Source organism: Protopterus annectens, chromosome 13.part0 (assembly GCF_019279795.1).
Source record: "Protopterus annectens isolate FY-2018-M chromosome 13.part0, PAN1.0, whole genome shotgun sequence".
Lineage (NCBI taxonomy): Eukaryota > Metazoa > Chordata > Ceratodontiformes > Protopteridae > Protopterus > Protopterus annectens.
In genome coordinates, this window is record NC_056747.1 from 634,444,233 (window position 1) to 634,456,489 (window position 12,257).

At 42.6% G+C, this 12,257-nt stretch overlaps 1 protein-coding gene across 2 annotated transcripts in view; it reads left to right on the top strand.

Annotated features, from left to right (window-relative positions):
• Window positions 1-12,257, top strand: part of NXN (nucleoredoxin) — a 1,413,319-nt gene that overhangs the window by 1,240,000 nt on the left and 161,062 nt on the right. For both annotated transcript variants that reach the window (XM_044054313.1, XM_044054314.1), the window contains one exon: window positions 7,299-7,478. In XM_044054313.1, the coding sequence (XP_043910248.1) occupies window positions 7,299-7,478 (180 nt within the window). The remainder of the gene's footprint in view (window positions 1-7,298; window positions 7,479-12,257) is intronic.

Here is a 12,257-nt window from a genome sequence, read left to right on the forward strand (position 1 = left end):
CAACTGGCTCAGAGATAGGATGCAGGAAATCAAAATAGAGGACGTTATATCCACATATTAGTCACCAGTGGAGTCTCCCAGGGTTCTGCACTGGAACTCCTTTTGTTTGGCATCTACATTTTTGAAGTAAAAGCCTATACAAAAGGGATCTGGCTAAGTTTGCAGATGACTGCAAGCTAGGAGCAGTCATTGAATCCCCAAATGACTTGGCCATCCTAGAGGAACTTATGTTCCAAATAAATAACTGGTGCCAAAATCATGGACTGAAACTAAATGCCAAAGAATGCATTACTGTATCCTTTCGGAAGTCATGTACTCCAGAGAACTACTACATTGATAATACACTCCTAAGAGTTAACCCAGTTCGGGATTGAGGAACTTATGTGGACAGTGACCTAACTTTCAGCCAACATATCCATTGTTGTAAAAAAGTCCTCATGTATTGCACAGCTGATAAACAAAGGGGTTGTGTGTAGATCTGAGGATGTCATTATCCCCTTTACTCAACCCTCTTTAGGCCAGTCATTGCATATAATGCCCCCTTTGGCATACATCTGTCCAGACACATGCAACAACTGGAATGTCAACAGAGAAAACCTTACTAGAAGTCTACAAGGCCTAAACATGTTCTACATGGACCAACCCAAAGCCCTGTCACTGTACTTTGTATCTTACAGGCTGCTAAAAGGTGCCCTGTGTCTGGCACACAAGACATCTTCTGACCCAGTACTGATGAATTTACTGCACATCAGCAAGTCCAGTGGCATCTGAAATACACAAGCCTAGGGATCTAAACCTCTTCTGCAATATCAACATAATGGTTTGGAGGGGCAGGTATATCTCACAGAGGATACCTCTCTTCTGGAATGGACTCCTCATCCATATTAAACAAAGTTCATCCCTGTCCATATTCAAGCGCAACTTAGATCTATGAATGGGAAACAGAAAATTTACCCTCGGACTGTTCCCTGTACTACTAATGGATAGAGGCAGCTTCTGAATGCTTTGTTCCATGCATGGGTCCCCTCAAATTATTTACTGTATGATCCTTGTTATTCTCATTAGGGGTACTATATACTTATTGAGTATAGGTTGGGAAAGGCCAGTCTCCAACCAAATGGGATAGGTTAATTCAAGCACAAAAAGGAAAACTGGCTAGGTTTAAAATGGCCCACAAGGGCAGCTAATCTAGTACTTGCCAATGAACCTAAACAATACATACTTGCTTATTCCTACCTGCAAAGAACATGGCAGATTCTACAGGTTAAATTTGAAAAGCACATGAGATTGCACTGTTTTTGTGGTGAGGACTGCTATTTCCATTTTATGTTCTAACCATTCAGTTTCCACTGCTCCTAATCCAGCCTGACCCCAGCACATTGAAGGTCTTTTTGATAGTAACCCTAGACACACACCAAGCTGTAGCTTTCCTACTACTTAAAGATGAGACCTTCTTGGGAAATAGGGAGCTTTTTCCTCCAAAAACTCCAGTGGATAGCCATGACAGCTGGGAACTCATCAGACACTGTTTCATAACATCCCTCATCATTGTAGTGCTGCTGGCAAGACTACATATGCAGAGGATCCAGTGGTACCAAAACAACCTGTGGGAACAGCACCCACTGGAGAAGAAGGCTCCTGCCATGCATTCAGGGGGACTTTATCTTATTATCATTTCAAGTCATGGAAAGTTGGAGATGCTTTTTCAGCATCCCTGACATAACCAGAATTTTACTATGGCTGTATCAGTCAAGGCAGAGATATAGCTGCAGCTTGGAAGTTTAAAGTTTGTGAATCCCCAAATAGTGCAGGTAGCACATCAGCATCAAAGAAGCTGTGTGTGGGATCGTGGCTCTTGAAGCTTTCAAACCAATCTGTAAACAAGGAGTCCTACAGTTAACCCCAGATGACATCAGACTCCTGCATTACATAAACAAATGGGGAAGACCCATTTGTACCTCCTGTGCAGACTACCCTCACAAAATTGTAACTCAGCCTCACAATCATTGATGATTCTCATGGCATTTTACATCCCATTAGACCTCTACTAGACAGGTGGTGTCCTTAGCAGGTCATTAGACAGAAGGCAGGAGTGTGGCATCTGAAGATTCATCATGAGAAGACTAATAGAGTAGTTGGAAGTACTTGAGATAGACTTCCTCACTTTCACAGACAAATCCAGACTACCAGAATTCTGCACAAGGTTTCTCTGCAGAAATGCCTGAGCAGTAGATGACTCCTTTATGCTAACCCTGCAATGCCTGCTCTACCTAGTGTACTGCAGAAAATAAGAGTGTTGAGACCTAGAATGATCCTCTTGTCCTAAACTACATTGGTTTTCCCTCCTTCTGCAACTGGGGAAGGAAACTATATGTACTGTATCCTAAGTGTAGTATACCTGGACATGCTAAACATCGTGAAGAAAACCAGGAAACCTAGTACAAAAAAGTCTTATTTGGCAAGTTGGTAGAGATTCTTGTTTTTGGTGCAACAAGGACTACCAGAACCCCATGTCTGTTGGACTTTGTCATACTTTAACTTTTTTTTTTTTTTTTGTGTGGCAGGACTTTCCTGTTTCTACATTAAGGTATGTTTCTGTAATCTCAGCATGCTTTCTTCTTGGTTGCCTCTGACAAACCTCTGTGTTGGTTAAACAGTTCCTGAAAGGATTCTACATCTGTATTCACCAAGGGGAGACCTTGGGAACTTAATTTCATCCTAGAAAAGTTGAGCTTGGATCCCTTTAAGCTAGCAGCGTCTGCTTCCCTTTTTCTTCTCTTGGAAGACAGTGCTGCTTATAACTGTTACATCAGCAAGGAGGATGTCTAAAGAACCTTTTACAGTGCTCCACAAAGACAGAGTGAATCTAAGATCCAACCCTTCTTTCACACTCAGAGATAGTCTCAGTGATTTCCCTAAACCAGACCACTCAACTGTTTGTTTTCTTTACCAAGCCAGAAAATACAGGTGACAGCCACAGACAAACTTTGCTGTTATATAGTCAGAATTGGAGACTGTAGACTGACAGAACAGTCATTCATGTCCTTTGTCCCAGGGGAAATAGGACAGGCAAGTCACCAAGCAAACAGTCTCCAAATGGTTTGCCAAGTGTGTTTTCTCTAATGAAAACAACGTTAACATTTGACATGACAGATTAAAGCACATTCTGTTACAGCAGCTGTAATATCAGCAAACTTTTTCAAGACTCTGTATTCAGAGTATTTGCAGGTCCACTCTGTGGTCTTCCTTTCACACCTTTAGGTTTGGGATTGCCATCCTTCAAGGCTTTCACTAAGCTGCTGAACTTGACTTATGGATTGGGCAAGAGAGGGCCAGTCTGCCGCCTTCTTGCTGATTGCCACCTCCCCCTGCATGCATTGCATTGGTAGTCTTCTCTTATGTAGTAAGTACTACTGCAGCAGTGACCGATATGTAGGATACAGTACAGCTGTGCAAGTACACTTGCCATACCAATAGATTTATAAGCAGAATCACTGTTAGGAGTAGCAGCTCCCACCCACCCTTCCCCACTGTGTTGTTTCTTTATTCCTTACTAGTAATTTTTCTTTCCGAGATGGGGAACAGGTGGGAATTATCCCCCCACCATTTTACTATAGTGTCTGTTTTCCAGAAGGGCAAGTACTAGGAACAGTGTTCCTTCTCCTGTGATCCTTGACTTAAAGCTGTACAGAGGCTGCGGTTGGGACTCTCCATTAGAACTTATTACTTTCATTTACTTGGTTCTATTTTGGGGCAAAAAGAAAAAAGGGATTATTCCCTTAACCAGGTGTATCCTCCATATCTTCACAAGCAGAAAAAAAATTAAAAATGGTGAAGGCTGACTGCCCATTTATTCAGAAATCAGATCTGTGTCCCTGCCTCAGGGAGGAACTGTCTTGTACTGAGATGTCCACAGGGCTGTAGGAGTCATTCTGGCCAAGCAGACATCCACCTGTGGCTAATTCCCATACATAGTGAATACTTTTGCAGCAGTTATCCTGTTCCAGCATTTGCAGTTTTAATTAGTGTACTTGGGCAACTGTGCATTCTATATTCAAACAGAAAGGCATGCCTTCCTCCTCAGTTACTGAACTCGGAGACTTGTGTGACTTGATTCAAACACCTGTCTGAGATGGGTCTTACTTATTCCACAGGCAGTTTGGAAGTTCTGTCATATTGGCACATCAGGACTTTGAGGGGCAGAATTTTGATTTATTATAAACTGAATAAACAGGGAATGCCGCGGTGGTACGGCGGTAGCGTTGTTACCACACAGCAAGAGGTTCTCCCGTTTGATTCTCGGCATGGCTTGGGAGTGCCTTTTGTGTGGAGTCTGCATGTCCTCCCCGCAGTTGGGTAGCGTTCGAAAGACATGCGTGCGTAAATGGGTGTGCCTTCGTTGAAGGTTGGGCGTCGAGCTGGCACCTCTGTGTTTTGTAAAAAACTACTGCCAATCATTAGCGGACCGGAGTTCTGCTGTGGCGACCCCTTACCGGGAAAAGCCGAAAAACAAACAAACAACAATAAACTGAATAAACAGTTTTTTTAAGGATATAATCCATCTTTCAAGAAAGAAGGCTGCTCCTGCTCTGTTTTCATGTTTGAATTGATTAATCTCTCATTTGAACTGGATTGCTTAGTAGACATTTTTTTCTTTTTCTTTTTTTAATGAGGCCTTGTTTCTAATGACCATTGTGCTGATTATACAGATTGACATACATCTGTCAGTACCAGACCACATTTCATTCCAACGGTAGTGTCTAATCTGTTGCACAGCCAGTCCATTACTCTCACAGTTTTCTTTAATGGGAGGAAGGTGCATCCTCCATGTCTTGGCTGTTTATTCCAGTTGTATATATTCATTTCCTTTCTTCCTTGTAAATAAACTGGTAAGTCCTTTGCAGATAGTTACATTGCGATTGTTTGGTTTGCACTGTATATTTTCATTAAACACTATAGTTTGAGTCTGCAGTTCATTAACAGAGCATCCTTTACATATGTAGTAGGCGTCTTTTACCTGGCCTTCCATCTCTTCTTTGTTTAGAGGGGTCTTTTTAACTACCTGATGCCACTTGCTTTCCTACATTGTGTGATGTAGGTACTGGGAATGTTTCCTGAATGTGGTTGGCCACTGTTAATGTATTTCAAGGAGCTGTAGAAATTTAAAACTTGGTCAGGGATGCAGTCTAAATTTCTTTGCATTTTTCAGATGGAATGTTGAAATATTAATCTGACAACCTACTCATTGTGACACATGCAAGCACACGAACATAGACGACGCACACATGCACGCTTGCTCACACATATCAAAATCTGATATATACACACACATACACACACAGGGTGTAGTAGTATGCATGTGTACGCATATACATAGATATTCTTGTCTGAGTCTTGCTGAATATGTAGCCACCAGAAGTAGAATTTACGATATTTTCCAGATCTTGTTTGTTCATTCGTTCATCTTTAAACAGATCCTCTTTAATTTCTTAAGTGGTACTCTCTAACTTCCTCTCCTTTTTGGTGTTTACAAGGGGTTTCTAACTGAGACAGCAAAGTAAAATTATATCCTTCTGTCTGATGGAGCTGTATGCCTTGCAAAATATTGGGAGCCATTGATCAGCCCAGTACAGAAGTTGTTCCCACTTTGCTATGGTTTACTAAGTATAGTTAGGTCAACACAGCTGTAATACTAACCTTGTATCCACCATCCTGTTATAGAACATCTGAGCATCTTCTATAGAGAGGTCTCTGACCTCCTCTGATATTCCTCAGTGTGTCTGGTCATTTGTCAACTGTCCTTATATATAATGTACCATTTCCTTTGTTTTGTCATGGTTAGGTACATGCTGTTTGCTGTTATAATTTTCATTTTCTTTTTTGTGTGTCTGTATGTGAATATATGCTTGAATCTTTTTTTGAGTCATTTCCTTTTAAATTTAAAATACAGCAATGCTTAGAAAACCCATATGTAGAAATAGCTGTATTAACTAAAACATATACAGGTTTTGCATTTTATTAAAATATTACAAGAACACTTTTGGCCCTTTACTTGGTAGTAGTGGTGTTGTACCACATCCAGGAGTATCTGTCAATGTATAAGTCATGGTCTGTACATCTGTATTCCGACCCCACTTTATTCATTTGAGGGTTGAGGGGAGCTAAACCCTCTCCTGCTAAGTAACAGATACAAGTGTAGAAAGAATCCTAGGTGGGACACCAGTCCACCACAGGACGCACTTAATAGTCACCCGTGTACATTGCACACACCAAAAAGGAATTTTGAGCATCATCTGTTTAATCTTTCCTTGTGTGGGTATGATTTATTTCACAGATGTGCAGGGTTAATGAAAGACATCAGAGATTATTCCCTCAGAATTACTCTCCCAACCAAAATGTACTGACTAGTAGTTTGCATGGAGTAACATTTCAGAAGCCTAGTGGAGGAATTTTTGAGATGTGTTAACATCAGTTACATACTCATGTATTATCTTTGCATACTAAGGCTGAAAATAGAGCATAGCTGTACCAAAGCTGTTGAGCTTTGCTGTTGAGGAGCAAAAAATGTCTCTTCTTTTAAACTAGATGCACTGCTTCAGTTCTGACAGTAAATGCAGTGTTAACATTGTTACTGAAGGACAGTTGAGATTTGCGAATAACACTGCCTCCTTCGCCCCCACCCTAGCTACATCTTTGGGTGTAACATTTGGGTGGATCGCATAGGCTGTGGCTGCCTCTGTATCCTTGTAGTTATGTTCAGATATGGTAGCTGGCAGTGAAATTGTGCTGCTTTTCTAGGTTTAGCAGTTGTACTGTGTCAATGGCCATTGAAAGATAACTGTCCCTAGAATGCTCCAGTCCCCACCCCCACCGGCTGTTTCTTTTATTAAACCTGGGTCATCAATACTGCAGGGTGGATACCTTGTTTAATCAGTGGTAAATTAGATTCTCACCCAACATCTAGCTAGTGTTATGCCCTCAAAATATGTTCTTGTGATACCTTCCTGTCTTATTTGGGTACATTTTGCACAACTTTATTAAATGCTAGAACAGTAATAGATTCCCTTCCTGAGAAGACAGACAGAGAGATTAAATTGTGTGTATGTAGTAGTAATTATATTTCTGTAGGAGCATAGGGAGGAGAACAGAGCAGTTGACAAGGAAACTGACTTTACTCATATGCATTTTATGAACATCAGAAATATACTTTTGGGGAAGAGATTGTTGCCCACAACATGTCAAATTTTGTGCATGAGTTTCAGGAATGCTCTAAACTGCTTGTCTGTTTTCTTTTACAGGTATTCCCACTCTAATCATCCTTGATCCCAAAGGAGACATCATAACCCGCCAGGGAAGGGTGGAAGTACTGAATGATGTGGACTGTAAAGAGTTTCCTTGGCATCCAAAGCCTGTGCTAGAACTGACTGAATCAAATGCGGTGCAGCTTAATGAGGGCCCTTGCCTTGTGCTTTTTGTCGGTAGGGAAAGAAGCTTCTTATCCAATGCATGTGTGCTCATTTGGGGAACCAGAGGCAGACAGCAGGCGCACTGCAGTGGAAACGTCCTTCAGTGCAGTAGCTGACTGCCCACATTCTTCTAAACAGAGAGTCATTGTGGTCTTAATTACAAAACCCTCTGCTGTGTTACAAGATCTTTTCTTAACTCCCTGATGCATGTTCAGTTTACATTTTAAAATTATTTTACAGCCTGCAGATAGCATTGAAAATGGATAATGAAGCAATGTGATAAATTAGAACATTATGTTTTTGCTTCCCTCCAATTCTCATTACATTTAGGAAGCTTTTTGAATTGCCTCTTAGGAATTTGTACTGCATAGTTGGTGTGTGTTGTTTCCCTTCCTCGATTTTTTTTCTTCTTCTCCACTCTGTATATGTCTTTGTGACCAACTTCAAGGTTACCCAAGGTAACCAAATGGGAAATGATGATGTTCCCACCCACCACAGTAATTAGTAGCTTTATAATAACAAAGTATTCTGAATAAGAACATGCAGCTTGAGTGCCTTGAGTACCTGCATGTTCACACAGAAAACTATAAAGAAAGGGTTTCTTAGAAAACTGGGTAGCCCTACCAGGTACATTAGAGACATCAATTTTACAGGAAAAGCAGCAGCAGAACAAGATTAAACATGCACAGTAGTAGAGAAACTAAACGTGTTAACCTCCCATGTGGAAAGGGGAGGCAGGAATGTTTTAAAACAATTTACAGTGTTCTGCATATTCCAACTAATATGCATCCTGTATTACATACATTTAAAAACACTGCAAAAAGAAATTGTATAACTGCGTTATGAAAACAGTTAAAGTGTAGATTGTAAGCAAACATAATGCCCTCCCCCACTGACCTGACCCCAGCAACACAAGAGGAGAGGTATTCAAGTGTAAGGCTTTGTGTAGCTTAAAAGGGAGTGTTGCACTGTGCACATAACAGCACTATAGTTTGAGATAATTACCAAGGATCACATTGCATCAGACCTTCTTTGTTTACACTTGCTTCTAGGTAGTACAGTTGTGTAAGTTTAACTTAACTGTAACAATAAATGTTGAAATGATCACTGCTGCAGTAGCTGTATGGATTATAACTTGCCAAGGATAATATAAGAGCCAGTCAGCTTCCAAAGCTTCAGGGCACCTTCCCACAGACCCAACGTGTCAAGCAGCTTGATCTGAGCTGAATAAAAGGCAAGTTTGGTCACAAACCCCTTCAGAGCTTTCCTGCCAGCAGAGAAGGAGGCTAAGCCTTGAAGAAACAATGCTAGGAGCAACAAAAAATAAATGTCCACACTCTGGCATAAAAAAAAAAACGAACCAAAAACAAGGAGGATGGAGGGGAGGAAGAGCTACAGCAGTGATCATTTGCACATCTGTTGTCATGGAAGGTTCAACTTCCATAGCTGTACTATGTTCATCATATTGCTCACTGGTGCTGTAGCCTTGGCTATATTGGTGGATTACCTTAGCTCATTACTTTTGGTAGGTGGAAGGAGAAGAATCCAGGAGCCCCTTGAGAATGGTCCTAGGACAGTTTGATCCAGATACAGAGAAAAGGAATCAAGCTTATAGTGCTCTGTAAAAGTCTGTACAGAGGACCAAGTAGCAGCTTCTAGAATCAAACCCTTTTCTAAAAGCAATAGATGAGGCCAAGGCCCTGCCTGGAATAATTTTGTTATGGTGAGGGTAATAGCCTTAGACAACCAGCTGGAAGTAGTCCGTTTTGACACAGATTGCTCCGTCTTACATTCTCAAGAAATGAACACTTGATCAAAAATCTAAAATATTTGGTTCTGTCAAGATAGTTCCTGAGTTGTCTGTGGGCATCCAAGATATGGAGTATCCTTTATTCCTCATTTTTTAAGCAGCACTCATAGGTAGGTACTAGGCTATCTGCCCGAGGGCATTTATAAGCCTAGCCAGAGTGTGTCGGCTTTCGCCACCCCATTGATTAATTAACTGATCCTCTGTCAAGCAGAGCCAATGAAGTGATCCCAGGTGTGTATTTTCTGTTACCCATCCACTTGTCAAGGTTTCTGTTGAAGAGTGTTAGTGAGGGGATCTGCCTGATGTAATTTGGAATTTTGTTCCAAAACATGGGGAGTCTCTGTGACAGGAATCTATCCCTCCATCATGTTCTATTTATTGTTGTGGTGAGGTTTAGCTCACTAGAGCACATGGCTCGCAGTGACTTGGATTTCTTTAGGTGAAGCATGTCCATCAATTCTGAGTTGGACATGGCTTTGTAAGTCAGGCAGAGATCACCTCTGAGTAAGCGATATGCCACCAAGTACAGCCGGAGTTTTTTCAGTCGGGCTGCATAGGACATATGTTTGAGGCCAGTAATCCTCTTGGTGAGGTACTTTTGTGGTCTTTCCAGCTGTTGGAAGTGTCTTGTGAGGTACATCTCAAATGGGGCATTATACTCTATGATGGGTCTAATGCGTGACGAGTAGAGGGGCACTATAACCTCTTTATTTCTAGATGCAAACCCTTTAGTAATTAGATGGGCCACATAGAAGGATTTCCTAACTACTTTGGCAATATGATCGTCAAAGGAGAGATTACTATCTACCTGGGTCCCCAGATCTCTTATTACCTCTTCTGTATTAAGGGGGCTGCCACCTATGTGGTAATTCATGGGTGTTTTGTTTTTCCCAAATGGGATGACTATGCATTTTTTGGCATTTAGCTTGAGGCCATGACTTTGACACCAGGTGTCCATCTCAGTAAGGCCCTTTTGGAGGATGTCCATGTCAGCCGGAGAGTCAGTTATGGCTCCCAGTTTGCAGTTATCGGCGAACTTGGTTAGCCATATTCCTCCTGTATTTGCCTGTACTTCTGAGAAGTATATGCTGAACAGTAGGGGTCCCAGGACCGAGCCTTGCTGGACACCACTTGTGACTGGTTTAGAGTCGGACCTGGAGCCTGCTATTCTTACCGTGTGAGTTCTGTCTGTAAACCAGTTGGCAACCCATCTCATGACAAAGGGGTTTATGTTCAGGCTGGTGAGTTTTTCTGTAATACCCGAGTGGGGAATGGTGTCGAAAGCCTTGGCGAGGTCAAGGTAGGCTGTGTGAACCACCTTTCCCTCGTCTATGGCCTTGGTGACTGTCTCGAAGAAGTTAACCAGGTTTAGTAGGCATGATCTGCCCTCAACAAAGCCGAACTGGGTCGGGTCAAGTGTTTGGAGGTTCCCAGTGTCTTTGTTAATGAGTTCCATGATAATGCACTCCATAGCCTTGCAGACCAGGCTAGTCAGGCTTATGGGGCGATGGTCATCGTGCATACAGCTGCAGTCATAACAGATGGGTTATCCTGCCGTCAGGCGGGTCCTCGGCCGGCCGAATTCCAAAGTCTAGGTCCAGCGTCGGTTGTCGTCGCTTCTTCCCTGACGTCAGTGCGGCAGGGGTATAAAAGAGCCAGCCGACGCCATCTTCTCCAGTCTTTCTTGCCGCGCGGTGCCCGAAGCAGAAGCAGTTCGCAAGTGCCGGTCGGCCAGCTCCTGAGATTTACGAAAATATTTCAGCTGAAGTCTTCTTGAAAGCTAAGTACCCCGTTGGGGAAACTTTTCTTGCCTCAGACCGATGTCAGACAAAGTTAATAATTGCATTTCATGTGGGAAGCAAATACCGCATAAGGATTTCTACTCTTTCTGTATTCCTTGCTTAGGCCCAGACCACGACGTCTCGGCCTGCCGTTTTTGTGCTAGATTCAACAAACGCACTATTAAGCGTCGGGCGGAGTTCACCCTTCACTATTTTGGTAATAAATTTCATTACATTATGTCGTCGGATACTCCGACTCCAGTTTTGAGTAAAAGATGCAAAGATAAGGACCGACATATGAGGTCCGCGACTTCTACTGACACCACACTAAGGCCGACTACCGGTTCTCCTGTTCTCAGCGAGGCGCCTACGCAGCCCCTGAGTACCGATGACACTTCATTACCGGTGTCTTCAGTACCCGAAGTCGCAGGCTCCTCGGTCCCCATTCCAACTACGGATACCGACGCCACTCTTGGCGGGAAAACTCAGAGTTTAGACAGGCCTGCCATTTCTCAAGGTGTCTTCAGGCCTTCCTCCTTCTTTATTAAAGCTTTCACAAAATCTAAAGCAGCCATGAAAACTAAAAAACAGGGACTTCAGACCCCCTCTCAAGGCCCCATGCCTAAAAAACAGATGCTCAAAATGGCCGAGGATTTGATTACTCTTATCAGGGGTTCTCAACCCCCCTCGGACAAAAGGCCCAGATTAGAGGAAGACTACCCTTCCTCAGATCAAGCCTCTATTATCTCTGATCATTATGAGGACCAGGACTATACCTATTCTCCTTTTGAAGACTCTGATGCAGAGGAGTCTATTCCCTTGGTCTCCCCCCCCCCCGAGGACTACTCTTTTGGGGAAACCCTGCATACCTTGAGGGAACACTTTCACTGGGAAGGCCAAGATTACTCAGATTCCAAGAAAAGGCTCAGGGATTTTCTCTTGCTCCCCCAACATAGGCCCTTGGCTATCCCTCCTGTTTTAGATATATTAGATGATGTGTACACAGAAGCCAGCCTCAACCCAGATTCTTTACCTCCAGCTCCTGTTAAACCAGACAGGTATTTCCGGGTCCCTGCTTCACACCAGTTCCTATACAAAAGCCATACTGCTGACCCAGAAACTATTTCACAGGGTCCCAAGGGAATTAAGGCCTCTACTGCTAAAAACCCATTACCTTCAGAGAGAGATTTCAGAGCTTTA